The 15,331-nt window shown below is 38.4% G+C and overlaps 3 protein-coding genes across 6 annotated transcripts in view; 1 reads left to right on the top strand and 2 right to left on the bottom strand.

Annotated features, from left to right (window-relative positions):
- The window catches only part of LOC118398234 (ribosomal protein S6 kinase alpha-2), a 67,352-nt gene extending 65,249 nt beyond the window's left edge, over positions 1-2,103 (bottom strand). Inside the window, exon 1 of one of the 2 annotated variants that reach the window (XM_035793409.2) lies at positions 1,935-2,103. Coding sequence is in view for 1 of the 2 variants with exons in the window: in XM_035793386.2 (XP_035649279.2) it covers positions 1,935-2,018 (84 nt within the window). In the remaining variant the exon portion in view is untranslated. The remainder of the gene's footprint in view (positions 1-1,934) is intronic. The other variant, XM_035793386.2, reaches the window with a different exon arrangement.
- LOC118398219 (myomesin-2-like) overlaps positions 1-15,331 on the top strand; it is a 42,524-nt gene that overhangs the window by 1,218 nt on the left and 25,975 nt on the right. The gene's annotated exons all lie outside the window — the stretch shown is intronic.
- Positions 3,634-14,760, bottom strand: LOC118398255 (ribonuclease T2-like). Of its 3 annotated transcripts, none has more exons than XM_035793436.2 (10): positions 14,612-14,760; positions 12,397-12,480; positions 11,951-12,005; positions 11,762-11,811; positions 11,585-11,642; positions 11,364-11,428; positions 11,140-11,253; positions 10,968-11,013; positions 5,056-5,127; positions 3,634-4,811 (listed from the first exon to the last, which is right to left on the bottom strand). In XM_035793436.2, the coding sequence occupies exons 2-10, from the start codon at positions 12,471-12,473 to the stop codon at positions 4,629-4,631; spliced, it is 720 nt and encodes a 239-aa protein (XP_035649329.1). In that variant the 5' UTR covers positions 12,474-12,480; positions 14,612-14,760; the 3' UTR covers positions 3,634-4,628. The 3 variants fall into 3 exon arrangements, with proteins under 3 accessions (XP_035649329.1, XP_035649320.1, XP_035649312.1); XM_035793427.2 differs by lacking the exon at positions 14,612-14,760 and adding an exon at positions 12,881-13,233; XM_035793419.2 differs by lacking the exon at positions 14,612-14,760 and adding an exon at positions 12,994-13,232.

Below are 15,331 nucleotides of genomic sequence, written 5' to 3' on the forward strand. Positions count from 1 at the left end.
CCTTACAGTGAAATGCTGACTTACAAGCTCTTAACTACTTTGAAATAATAGTATACACCTCACACACACATGGTTCTGGGTTTTAAAAAACAAAGACACCTGTACCATGTCAGATATAGAGTTGAAAGGCATTCAGTTGAGTTTGCGTCCCAATATTACACTTTATCACAGATGACTGAAATATTACAAAACTGTTTGACATAGGATTTTGAGGTTTATTTGTTTGATTAATTATGAAAAATATGAATATTCCATCCATGAGGGAGCTTTGGTTATTCTACTGCAGGATATCCCTACAGAGGTGTTTACACTTATCTAAGTAGTATTAAAATACCTGATCATAATACTGTTTCTTGATAGAGATAGAGATTAATTAAAATAAATGTGTCGAGGTACAGTATGGAAAAGATTGATCTTTTTTAGGAAGGTACAGGAATAGATTCACTGAGCACGTAATTTGGGCCATTGTTCATGCTCAATCATGTGAAAAAGTAATGTATTTCACGTCAGCAAAACATCCCCCTGAAAAACTGTCCATTCCACATTACCCCTCAAATTATCATAATGTACATTAATGAGAAATGGCATGGTTGTCAGTGCAGTCCAAACCCTTGCTTAGGGAGGGACTGCTTTGCTTTGTTGTGTCTAAATGGCTGGAAGAACTATAGTAAGGTAGGAACATACAAGCTATAGAGGGCTTGAAGGCAGAGATACCGAAGTGGAGAAGTATCTGACTTGCAGCCAGGTCTGGCCTGTGGCTGATTAGAGTTATCTTGCCCAAAGCCAGGTGTGTTGTGATTCATATAGAGATCAATCCATTAGGACCCAGACTGTCAGCCACACATCTGTATGGTCTTCATGTCTGTCTCCTGTTCTCTCCGCTCTCTGGAGAGTCACAGGGCAGAGTGGTAACCCTGGTGGTGTTTATAGGTCTGCTGTGAAAAGATATGTCTCCTTGTCTGCTGTCAACTCACCTGTGCAGATGCACATGTTCAAAACAGCATCTATTACAAAATCATTTGACATAGAAACACAGGCTTTTCGGAGGTTTAAATTTGTTTGATTAATTATGAAATTATTTAATATATTAATATTCCATTCATGAGGCCACTAGAGGGCGCTTTGGTTATGCGACTGCAGGTAAAGAATTTTAAGTATCCCTGCAGAGGTTTTTACACTTAACTAAGTAGTATTAAAATACCTGATCATGACTGTTCCTTGATAGAGGTAGACATCTGCAGTTGACATTTTCAATGACGGCCTAGGAACAGTGGGTTAACTGCCTGTTCAGGGGCAGAACGACAGATTTTGTACTTTGTCAGCTCGGGGATTTGCACTTGCAACCTTTCGGTTACTAGTCCAATGCTCTAACCACTAGGCTACCAACTTACTACCATAAAATGCCTTTGTTTGAAAATCTGCAGATCTCTCTTATTGTCCCTGACCTGTGCATCACTGAATGTTTACCCGCCTTTAACTACATTCTGGAGGTCAGACTGAGCACCGAGAATGAATGTATTTCTAGGCTTTGTGGTTTTGAGAACTACACAGGCACTGAATGGAATATATAGGAACTCTGCATGCATCGCCTCTGTTGTATTGCTAACAACTAATGTATTCCTGAGTTAGCCAGTTATAGTTATTTGTATGTCTTCCAAACTCCTCCCTTCTATTGAAGCATTTTAGAGATCAACACATAAGATAGCTGGAAACTCTCACGACAGCGCATCTCTCTGATTCAGAGGGGTTGGGTTAAATGCAGAAGACACATTTCAGTTGAATGCATTCAGTTGTACAACTGACTAGGTATCCCCCTTTCCAGTATGTGTCCTCTGTATCCACTGGCTATTCTTACTGCTATACTACAGGAAGTTATAATGAAGGATATCAGATACTGAACATGTAAAACATAGATACTGCTTTAGCATACTAACCTGCGCTATATTCAGGAGCTCTTCATAAGGACCCTCATCTTCGGTTAACGAGGCGAAGGCACTGTCAATAGACAACGTCTCCATGTCTGCACATGCCAAATCCAAACTCAGCCTTACATTCCCGCTCACTCCAGTCAGGGAGTACTGGCGATGACTCATGGTGAAGTTACTTTCTTTTCGGCCCCGTCACCCTTACAGGAAGAAGGGCCAACACAGGATCTCTGCTCTCCTCTACGACAGATATGAGTGAATGACAAAATGGTTGCTTTCAAGGGCATCCAGAATTGCTCTCAGCCATAACCATTATCTCTGGCACCAGGTCCTATTAATTCACACTGCTTAAAAGCCAGTTGGCTGGATCTGACTTACAACCTCCACAAAGAGGCATCTACCCTGGCTATAGAGGAGCTGAGGTATAAGGCCACGAGTGCTCGTGTGCAGTGACTATCCCATGCTGTCTCTGTTGACTTGATGACATAAGACACTTAACTCTCTTCAAAAGGAGAGGTAGGGAAGAAGAGTGAAATACATTTCTAATGGGCCTTGTCACCAATTAGGAAGCAGTGATGTAGCCGAGCCATTGTTCAGCCCTCGGAATGGCTGCGAGCCAGAGTTATTTTAGTCAAGAAGAATCAACCTGACTACTTCATTCACTGATAAGCTTCAATAACCACATTAAGAGTAGTGCATGGATCTCACTGTGTGTATGTGTGTAATACCCACTGAGGCAACTGTTGCCTCCCTACAACTATTTGGTTCTGCCTGTTCTTGGCAAATGAGATTTCATTGACACTATAACCTCTTTCCTCTTATCCTACGATGACAGTTACATAAAACTGATTGCACCACACATAATATCCATTATACCGACAGCCAAGGCCCATAATACAACATTTTAACTCTTATTTTGGGGACAGGGATTCAAATGCAGTTCACAAGGGGAATATTAAACTATGCTGAAATATAAGTAGACAAGATATTGTGCAATGTAATATTTCAACATTCCCAGGACAGATACACATTTGTCATATTTTTGATAAAACCCTTTTATATGAAATGTAAAATACTTGTTGTTAAAATAAGATTTACTTACCACCGGTCACCAACAGACAAATCTCTTCAGTGTGCTGACATGCCTTACATGAGGTCTAAAAAGCACAATGTTCCATGTACTCCAACAGCCTATAAATCTCTTACACACAAGGTGTCATGAGGATAGATCAATGGCATGCCTGTAGGATACAACTAGCGTATACATCACCAGCATTGCTATTCTACCACTCGTGAACACTATAGTAAATAGCTTTACTTTTTTTTTTATATCTTAAAAATTGCTCATGAGTAATCATCATCTTTGTTCTAATATACATCTGGCTATACATCTGCAGTTGACATGATGTTAAAATTAAGAAGGTTACAATACAAATACAGGATTTTAAGTCAAAATCATCAGCGTTCCTGGACATGGAGTTTTATATAATTGTATACCTTTTGTGGATTTAACATTTCTTTAAAATGTGTAATTTGTTAGACTGAACAATACCACACAGTGTTAGACAGGGACTGCCTCTTTTGGCCATTGGTGTTGTGTTGAGGTTTTCTGACCTCTTGTGGCATTTAGTTGAATGTGCATACTTATGCATGTTAACTGGATTCACTAAAAAATCAAATTCCAGGGTAAATAGTACATAAAAACTGCTGCAATAGAAAAATTACTTTAATGAATTGTACATAAACATTACAGAGGATTGGAACCTACCAAAATAAGGCCACCATTTAAAAACCAAAGCTTATCCCACAATTCAATGAAATCAAACTAACTAAACAGCAGAAATGACATTGTTAGATATAATACCTGTATCTGGTTCAATCATGATCATGATAGCCTTGTTAAACTGTGCGCAGAAAATCTCGACTTTAGTAATGCCATCTCCATAACTTATGCATTTTAACCACCACATTCTTACCATAATTACTCAACACAGTTTACAACAAAATAAAATGAAAAACATATTGAAAGACAAAATTAATGAATGCAGTCATCAGACCTCTTCATAAACTGTGCATCAAACTTTAAATGTTATGTTTAACAAAATGTAGGACCATACTTTAAACAAACTAAGGCCAATTTAAAATGACTCACAAATCCCTTGAAAGCAAATGTCATCCTATATTACAGGTGGATTAGTGTTACATTCCACAAACTCACATTATACATCGACAGGCTCAAACATGGACCCCACCCCCCCTCTACAGGATATAATGCACTGCATACTACATGACTGGCGATCACATGTAGCATCAGCCACTAGCCTACGATACCTGGTGTCATATATTCCCCTCTTTCTCTGCCACATCTAAGATGCTCTGTGGGGAACTTCTTATTTATGTACATTTTATTATGATTTGCAAAGTATTTTATATATATATATATATATATACACAAAAAAAGCTGATTTGTTCCTTGAGTTACAACATGACCACCCTGTTTCCAAGAATCAAGCAGTAAAATTTTAAGTTTGAATGCCAGAAAACAGTTCCAAATAGCAGTAGACACATTCAATTAAAAACTGTTAGTGTTTTTCAGATAGATTTATGTGCGAACTCACACCAAGTGGAACCTTCCTGTATCTATGTTCCATGTGAGATATGACACTGATTATAAAGGGATGCGTGACCATACCGCACTAGCCACTACACTGACAGTTTCCCCTTCAGGGGAGGGTAGTAGACCGGTGTGGCATGGTCACACACACTAAACCCTGCACCCTTAACATTGAGGTTCACTGTGTCTGTCTCAGAATGCTCACAGTTGTCCAGTTGAAAGTCTGAGTTGAAGCAGATCTCGATCTGCCCCAAGATTTGCACCTTCCCTTCCTGTAAACAATAAATAACTTAATGATACATTCTATATTTAGGGTTAGGATTCATGATTTTATCTTTAAGTGGTGTGCAATGACTATTCTTCATGTAGAATGATTAGAGAAACGTATTCTAAATAGAAAATGGTACGCAATTCTTGTTATCCTATACTCTTCAAAGAAAACCTTTAGCATATCCATTAACTAGTTGTGCTTAAGTTAGCATTTTACCCAAAGACAAAATATAAAAAACATGATACCTTTGGATGAATACACTGAATCTTTGGTTTCACGTTGTAGAAGTTGAGAATGTTTCCTTCAATGAGGTCAAACTAAAAACAGACATAATCAATTTTACCACGAGTACTCATCACATGCTATTAGAACCTGAACGACATGGGTTTTCGGGGTCCGACTTTTTCCACATTTTGTTGTGTCATAGCCTGAATTTAAAATGGATTACATTTGTTTTTTTTTTTTTACAAACAAATAAAAAATAAAAAGCTGAAATGTCTTCAGTCAATAAGTATTCAACTCTTGCTATGACTAGCCATAAGTTCAGGAGTAATAATTTGCTTAACATGTCAAATAATACGTTGCATGGACTCTGTATAATAATAGTGTGTAGCATGATTTTTGAATGACTACCTCATCTCTGTACCCCACAAATACAATTATCTGTAAGGTCCCTCAGTCAAGCAGTGAATTTCCAACACAGATTCAACCACAAAGACCAGTGAGGTTTTCCAATGCCTCACAAATAAGTTCACCCATTGGTAGATGGGTAAAAAAAAGCAGACAATAAATATCCCTTGGAGCATATTAATTACACTTTGGATGGTGTATCAATGCACCCAGTCACTACAAAGATACAGGTGTCCTTCCTAACTCAGTTGCCGGAGAGGAAGGAAACCGCTCAGGAATTTCACCATGAGGCCAATGGTGACTTTAAAAACAGTTACTGAGTTTAAAACCCCCTAGAGTCGATGTCCACACCCCCGTGGAAATCTAATTAGAATTATATATTTTTTTTAATCTGTCAGTTTAAACTAGAGATCTTTTTTTTTGCATGGGCTGCGTCTCAATCTACCGGATCCTGTTCCACATTGGCGGTGAAAGGTGGTGTTTGTCAGACCATGAGACCTCCCGAAAATTGGTCTTGTCACGACGTATGTAGCGATTGAAAGGTTTTGCTCTACGACTCCCACAAGTGTCACGGGACTTGTCTGAAATCGGTATTGCCGATTTGCCAGCATCGGTGTGTACAGCCCAGCACAGTTTGGGCTACACAATAAAATAGAAAGGTGATTCTCTCACTAACACATACATGTCAGTTGTTTTGCTCTAGGACACCTACAAGCCTCACAAAACTAGTCTGAAGGTAGCCAGGTACCAATTTCAAAAATAAATGGCAGTATATATATGGAGATTAGTTTAATGCCTAAAATAAGGGGTTAAATGCATGTATAAAAAAAAAAAAAAAAGTTTCTGATCTTTATCGCTCAGATATAGGACAGACACTTCAGAACAAACGTCTGTATGGATGTTTATTTTTGTACTATGTATGAAGTTGTTATTCAATGCGTTTCTAACTTCAACGTTTCGTTAAAAAATTATAATAATGGACCACACCGGCTTAGACGCTTAAAGATTAATGGCTGTCATAGAAAAGAAATGAGGATGGATCAACAACACTGTAGTTACTCCACAATACTAACCATACAGGCAGGCCAGTGAGGTATTTCAACGAGGACTTTCCCCTTAAAAACCATGCAGATGAGGCCTCAACCCTCTCCTTTCATATTTTCCCTGTTCTTTGTTTGTTTCGGGCTATTACCAAAACCATTGATGTATGGTAAAGTTGTCTGTAACACAGACTATAGTACAGCAGTCTTTGAAGATGTCAGAGGATTCACTAGCAATTGTTAGTGGACACGGACTGTCCACTATCTGAAGCTCTTTTCCAGCACACCTTGATCACACCGTTAATTTTTAAACCTGATTGCGAGACCTTTCAATTTCAGGGCAATGGCAGCATACTAAAACCAAACAGGGAATCATTTATATTCAAAATTCTTGTTGAATTTATTTGATCCATTTGCAGGCTAGTTTAATACATACATGGCCTGTATGTGTACCTTTTAATCATATGTTAATGTTTCCCGTTTTTAACATTGTGTCAGTATAACGTGTCGATAGCAAGGGGACTTTGTATTTACTTTTACCCCTCAGAACTACAGCTGTGGATCTCTGGGTCCGTATCCACAAAGCATATCCGAGTGGGAATGGTCCTAGATCAGCACTCCTACTCTGATGCTTTGTGGATACCGGTCCTGATCTCCACAGGTTAGCATTGCGTCGAAGAACTGATTGATTAGTTGGTCTAGCCTGTTATGATGGACTGTATAAACCTCAGACTTGTTCTAGACCTATTTCTAATGATATTACATGATAAATGTATTTTACTGGTATTTCAAGATGGGCAATATAAACCAGTGACTTTTCCCTGCCTCAGGTTTCTACATCTGTAAATATGTATTTTAAAAGGATATGTTTTCTTATTGTCTGTCAATAAATATAATTTGGAAGTTTGATGTAAGTGTTTGTAGTAAATTCAAAAATGGTAAAAATACTGTGATTAGTTTGACTTGAGACAATTGCCAGCAGCATACCACCCTTGCCCTGTGTAGGGTGCAGTCTCGGATGGGATGTTAAATGGTGGTCCTGACACTCTGGTCATTAGAAATGTCACTTATCTTAAGAGTAGGGGTGTTAACCTAGCCCCATTCCATCAAGGCCACCTAATCATCCCCCTAATTTCTAATTGGCAAATCACTCCTCACCTGATGGGTGGTGAGCGCTGTGGCACAAAAATGGTCGCCATATACTATGTAAAGTCCTTTGAGTACCTCAGTTGGTACAAAAGCGTTATATAACTCTAAAAAAATCAAATCAATTTGACCGAGTGAAAAGAAGGAAGCCTGCACAGAATAAAAATATTGCAAAACATACATCCTGTTTGCAACAAGGCACAAAGTGTTATGTTTGGGGCAAATCCAATACAACACACTACAGAGTACCACACTCCGTATTTTCAAGCATAGTGGTGGCGGCATCATGTTATGGGTATGCTTGTAATTCTTAGAATGGGGAGTTTTTCAAGCTAAAAAAGAAGCACAGGCAAAATCCTAAAGAAAAATCTGGTTCAGTGTGCTTTCCACCAGACACTGGAAGATGAATTCACCTTTCAGCAGGACAATGACTTAAAAGACAAGTTGCTGACCAAGAAGACAATAAAATATCTCTGAGTGGCCCAGTTACAGTTTTGACTTATATCTACTTGGAAATCTATAGCAATACCTTAAAATGGTTGTCTCGCAATGATCAACAACTAATTTGACAGAGCTTGAAGAGTTTAAAAGAATAAAATGGGCAAATCCAGGTGTGGAAAGCTCTGAGAGATGGGCAACTGGCCGGTCCTCGGATCATAAAAAAAAGCATAAAGAGCTAGGGTCTCAACTTACTGTTTCAAGTTAGAATAGTAGAAGGTGCAATACACAAGGTGCAATTTCAAAATGTGGTTGTGCATTAGCAGTTTTTCTTTTGTTATGTCACTATTAATAGCTAATTTTCCATTCAGGCCCATGACAAAATGAGTAGAATTGCATGAAATTAGATATAAAAATCACAAAATCTTATCTCCACCCCATGGCAAAATGTGAAAAATTGAGGACATTAGCTGTGTAACAACTATGCACATGTGGGTACGCAGAACCACGCGCAACTGCAGCCCCTCGTGAGTTGTTCAGATTTTAATTGTAGCCCCCACCCCTGTCTTAGAGACTTACCCAGAAGGACTCACAGCTGTAATCGCTGCCAAAAGGTGCGTCTGCAAAGTATTGTCTCAGGTGTGCAAATACTTATGTAAATTAGATATTTCTGTATTTAATTTTTAATACATTTGCCAAAATTTCTAAAAACATGTTTTCACGTTGTCATTATGGGGTATTGTTGGTGAGAAAAAATATATTTGATCCATTTTGGATTCAGGCTGTAACACAACAAAATGTGGAATAAGTAAAGGGGTATGAATACGGTGCCTTCTGAAAGTATCTGCTGATATACAGTTGAAGTCGGAGGTTTACATACACCTTAGCCAAATACATTTAAACTCAGTTTCACAATTCCTGAAAGTGGATCACCACTTCATGTTAAGAATGTGAAATGTCAGAATAATAGTAGAGAGAATGATTTATTTCAGCTTTTGTTTCTTTCATCATATTCCCAGTGGGTCAGAGGTTTACACACACTCAATTAGTATTTGGTATTATTGCCTTTAAATTGTTTAACTTGGGTCAAACATTTGGGTAGCCTTCCACAAGCTTCCCACAATAAGTTGGGTGAATTTTGGCCCATTCCTCCTGACAGAGCTGATGTCACTGAGTCAGGTTTGTAGGCCTCCTTGCTCGCACTCTTTTTCAGTTCTGCCCACACATTTTCTATGGGATTGAGGTCAGGGCTTTGTGATGGCCACTCCAATACCTTGACTTTGTTGTCCTTAAGCCATTTTGCCACAACTTTGGAAGTATGCTTGGGGTCATTGTCCATTTGGAAGACCCATTTGAGACCAAGCTTTAACTTCCTGACTGACATCTTGAGATGTTGCTTCAATATATCCACATACATTTCCTCCCTCATGATGCCATCTATTTTGTGAAGTGCACCAGTCCCTCCTGCTGCAAAGCACCCCCACAACATGATGCTGCCATCCCTGTGCTTCACATTTGGGATGGTGTTCTTCGGCTTGCAAGCCTCACCCCTTTTCCTCCAAATATAACGATGGTCATTATGGCCAAACAGTTCTATTTTTGTTTTATCAGACCAGAGGACATTTCTCCAAAAAGTATGATCTTTGTCCCCATGTGCAGTTGCAAACTGTAGTCTGGCTTTTTTATAGCAGTTATGTCGATATAGGACTTGTTTTACTGTGGATATAGATACTTTTGTACCCGTTTCCTCCAGCATCTTCACAAGGTCCTCTGCTGCTGTTCTGTGATTGATTTGTACTTTTCGTACCAAAGTATGTTCCTCTCTAGGAGACAGAACGCGTCTCCTTCCTGAGTGGTATGAGGGCTGCGTGGTCCCATGGTGTTTATACTTGCGTACTATTGTTTGTACAGCTGAACGTGGTACCTTCAGGCATTTGGAAATTGCTCCCAAGGATGAACCAGCCTTGTGGAGGTCTACAGGTCTAGGTTGATTTCTCTTGATTTTCCCATGATGTCAAGCAAAGAGGCACTGAGTTTGAAGGTAGGCCATGAAATACATCCACAGGTACATCTCCAATTGACTCAAATGGTGTCAATTAGCCTATCAGAAGCTTCTAAAGCCATGACATTTTCTGGAATTTTCCAAGCTGTTTAAAGGCACAGTCAAGTTAGTGTATGTAAACTTCTGACCCACTGGAATTGTGATACAGTGAATTATAAGTCAAATAATCTGTCTGTAAACAATTGTTAGAAAAATGACTTGTGTCATGCACAAAGTAGATGTCCTAACCGACATGCCAAAACTATAGTTTGTTAACAAGAAATTTGGAGTGGTTGAAAAAATGAGTTTTAATCACTCCAACTTAAGTGTATGTAAACTTCTGACTTCAACTGTACTGTTTCAAAGAGGGGAAATTAAAAAGTGTAATTTTTCCACACTAATTTCTCATAAATTGCTATCCTAAAGACCAATTGTCCAAGAAATGTGCTTCAAATGTTGATTCCTTACATTGTGACAATAATGAAACATCATAGGAATGGCTGTGAATCTTCAGTTGAGCATGACATTCCCTTTTATCCATCCTATTTATTGAATATTGGTTATCGTGGTAAAAGGCCAATACCGGTCGATAACCTGGTATTGAATGCATGCACACATCTGGGTCATTTTAGTGCCAGTAACTAAGTAAACAGGAACAGTAAGTCAAATGACTTACTGTAAATTAGTCACTGTTGACTTCACATATTCACACATTTCAAATTGTTCGTGTTCCCAAAACACACAGTATAGTGTGTTGTTTGATACGATGCAGAAATTCTTGAAGTTTAAACATGCAACTATTTACTCTTTGCAAAATTAAATTATCCTCGGTAATGTAGTAATATTGATTTCATGTACTTACCGTGTAGTAAGTCTCAGAGGGCACAATGTTACATTTCTTCATCACCCTGAAAACATACAAAGAATTTAATAAATAAGTAGTAGAAAACATAAATTAGGGTTCAGGGTATTGAAACCATACATTATCCCATATGTTTCATGAGGGTACTTTATTGTTAATTCAGTACACTTACCCATCAAGGTCTAACTTGTGATACAGCTCCAGGGCTTTGCCAAAGTATTTGTGTTGACTGTTTAGGGACTCCGCTTTTGCAGCACATGTTCCATGTTTTTGCCATTCATATTTCCTGTAAATAGAAGATCAAACACTAACATTTGTTTAGAAAAATATTGTTACCTGAAAATATAACAATTACTTGGAGTAAAGTATTAATACAAATAGAAAACTGGAACAGACCAGAATCTAGAGGATTCTGGAATTTTAAGATCCGGCCACCACTTCTGCATCTCTGGAAGTAGGTCCTGTAAAACATATTCATTATCAAATATTTATCTTAATTTCATAATATATAAACACATTTACTTTAACCATCAAAATGATATTTTGTCATGAATAAGCTCAATCTGCCTTTTGTAAATGTTTGTATTTAAAATGTTTTTTCCCCCAGCAGAACATACCTGGATTAGAGTTTCATTGAAGTGCAAAGATGAATTGCATTCCTGGCCTTTATCTGGCCTGTAAGACAGACATTGGTCAAACGTGTACAAAGATAGAATGCAAAACAGTTTGTTATGTTATCTGGTCAGTCAAAAAAATGCACTTTCCTACTGAATTTGTTGGAAGTCCTTCCTTACCACAGTCCATGCAAAGTCCAGTAGTCAAATTTGGAATGACAGTGTTCCATCTGTAAATAGAAATGTTCATTTTGTCATACAAGTTGGCAAATCTGGCAATTTAGGGCCACCGTATCAATCATACGATCAGATCATCACATGATACGTTAAGTTTATTATGCCATGAAACCATACAATAATGTAACTTACACTGCAAAATGTGCTCGGCCAGTGGTGAGTCAGGATCAGCTTACTCCACATATGCCTGAAATAATTTAAGTGTAATATTAGGATAATCAAAGTGCCTCACTCACTTAATGGCCTTCAATTCGCATAGATGCCGACTATGGAATGACACCAGCTCAGTGGTCTTGTGGTTAGTGTCCTCCCTGAGATTGGAAGGTTCCCTGGTCAAAACAAAGCTCTAAAAACAGGACATGATCCCGCTACTTGCCATTCAATATTAAGGAGATGGATTGGAGGGAACCTCCTGTCCAGGTTGTGTACTTGAACATCAAGCTGCCCTATGGGCCATTGTGGCTTGAAAAAGGCTACTTACTTACTTTAGAATGACAGACACAGTTAAGGGCTTGATGCAGAGGCCAGGGTTGGCATCTGACATTAACCAGACAGATATAACCAGTAACGTTACTTACGGCGGCTCAAGTACGAATGAGGAAGTCATCAGACAGCAGCCAAGGCACAGCAGGACAACAAATGCCAATGACTTCATATTTACACTGAAACACAGAGAACATACAATTAGGAGAAGTATATTTTGGGTCATAGATGAACTGATTTTAGCTGGTCTAATATGTGATGGTAGGCAAACTCTTACAATTATAAAGACTATTATAAGTAGAAGTATAACTCTTATAATTATAGGCCAATTATAATTATAAGCCTAATATAAATTATTTATATTTTAGTTTATAGATAGCTTGTGTAACAAACAGTTATATAATGGTTGGCATGGCGTGATTGTTATTTTGGTGTCAAATACTATTGAACTTATATTTGCGCCCATCAACACCGCAGTCAAATAATGGAAAGCGTTTCGCAACTCTGTAGCCAACCACCAAACCTGACGTGGATGTGGGGGAGCGCAACTTCAGTTTGCACAAAATGTTACATACTTACATTATTTTACAAAAACAAGGTATCCAGTATCACCTGGGCCTGCCACCTGGCTAAACGTAGGCTGTGTGGGTAAGATTTAAATGTAACCTACGACGGATACAATAAGTTCTTACCCTTGTTTTGTTCCTGTGGTTAAAAATAAACTCGTATATACAACTATACGGTTGGAAGGACAATTTACATGCCGAAACAAATGTCGTTTGATAGATTAGCAATATGAAGATTCCACTAGTATCACTTATTATGGTTTAAAATGAGACAGCCAAAAACCGTCCGATCAGACGTCTGGTAGAAGAAGCCTACAACAACAATATCGTGAAATTGTTTCCCGCAACAGCTGAACTGAGCGTCACATGCTCAGAAAATGTAAGTCACGCGAGATCATGTGAAACGTGCACTGTAGGCAGCTGTACCGCTCACATCCGCTGATATTCCACTGGGCCACATACAGTAAAAATAAAAACAAGACAAATGTGTTGAATCTTTATTGCAATTGCATTTATCTCTGTAATCTTTCTATAAAAAATGGGCAGACATTGCAAAATGTTTTACAATGTTATTTTAGACAGTAGACTATGTTATTGTATCATTTAGGCCTTGTTGATAAGTAATGGATAAATTAAGCTTGCATGAAGCTAACTAACTTAGTGACATTGCCTCAGGCTATTGGCAGGAACGCAGAACCACGCAGAACCACGCGCAACTGCAGCCCCTCCAGTTGTTCAGATTTTAATTGTAGCCCCCACCCCTGTTTTAGAGACTTACCCAGAAGGACTCACAGCTGTAATGGTTGCCAAAGGTGCGTCTGCAAAGTATTGACTCATTGTGTGCGAATACTTATGTAAATTAGACATTTCTGTATTTAATTTTCAGTACATTTGCCAAAATTTCTAAAAACATGTTTTCACGTTGTCATTATGGGGTATTGTTGGTGAGAAAAATATATATTTAATCCATTTTAGATTCAGGCTGTAACACAACAAAATGTGGAATAAGTAAAGGGGTATGAATACAGTGCCTTCTGAAAGTATCTGCTGATATACAATTGAAGTCGGAGGTTTACATACACCTTAGCCAAATACATTTAAACTCAGTTTCACAATTCCTGACATTTAATCCTAGTAAAAAAGTATCTGTTTTAGGTCAGTTAGGATCACCACTTCATGTTACGAATGTGAAATGTCAGAATAATAGTAGAGAGAATGATTTATTTCAACTTATTTCTTTCATCACATTCCCAGTGGGTCAGAAGTTTACACACACTCAATTAGTATTTGCTAGCATTGCATTTAAATTGTTTAACTTGGGTCAAACGTTTTGGGTAGACTTCCACAAGCTTTCCACAATAAGTTGGGTGAATTTTGGCCCATTCCTCCTGACAGAGCTGGTGTAACTGAGTCAGGTTTGTAGGCCTCCTTGCTCGCACTCTTTTTCAGTTCTGCCCACACATTTTCTATGGGATTGAGGTCAGGGCTTTGTGATGGCCACTCCAATACCTTGACTTTGTTGTCCTTAAGCCATTTTGCCACAACTTAGGAAGTATGCTTGGGGTCATTGTCCATTTGGAAGACCCATTTGAGACCAAGCTTTAACTTCCTGACTGAAGGTTACATACTACATTATTTTACAAAAACAAGGTCTCCAGTATCACCTGGGCCTGCCACCTGGTTAAACGTAGGCTGTGTGGGTAAGATTTAAATGTAACCTACGACGGATACAATAAGTTCTTACCCTTGTTTTGTTCCTGTGGTTAAAAATAAACTCGTATATACAACTATACGGTTGGAAGGGCCATTTAGATGAGGAAACAAATGTTGTTTGATAGATTAGCAATATGAAGATTCCACTAGTATCACTTATTATGGTTTAAAATGAGACAGCCAAAACCCGTCCGATTAGACTTCTGGTAGAAGCCTACAACAACAATACCGTGAAATTGTTTCCTGCAACAGCTGAACTGAGCGTCACATGCTCAGAAAATGTAAGTCAGGTGAGATCGTGTGAAACGTGCACTGTAGGCAGCTGTACCGCACACATCCGCTGATATTCCACTGGGCCACATACAGTAAAAATAAAAACAAGACAAATGTGTTGAATCTTTATTGCAATTGCATTTATCTCTGTAATCTTTCTATAAAAAATGGGCAGACATTGCAAAATGTTTTACAATGTTATTTTAGACAGTAGGCTATGTTATTGTATCATTTAGGCCTTGTAGATAAGTAATGGAGAAATTATGCTTGCATGAAGCTAACAAACTGTGTGACATTGCCTCAGGCTATTGGCAAGAATAGCCATAGCCTAGGCATATCACACTGCTGTGACTGTTAACCCAATCTCTTGTTAAAAATAGTGCTTGGCCACAGTTCAGGTTTCAGGAGGTCATCTTAAGATTCTGTCTTAAGGTTCCTTCAGTTGAGTATAGAGCTAAGCAATATTATATTAACATAG

This window comes from Oncorhynchus keta, chromosome 2, assembly GCF_023373465.1.
Source record: "Oncorhynchus keta strain PuntledgeMale-10-30-2019 chromosome 2, Oket_V2, whole genome shotgun sequence".
Taxonomy (NCBI): Eukaryota; Metazoa; Chordata; class Actinopteri; order Salmoniformes; family Salmonidae; genus Oncorhynchus; species Oncorhynchus keta.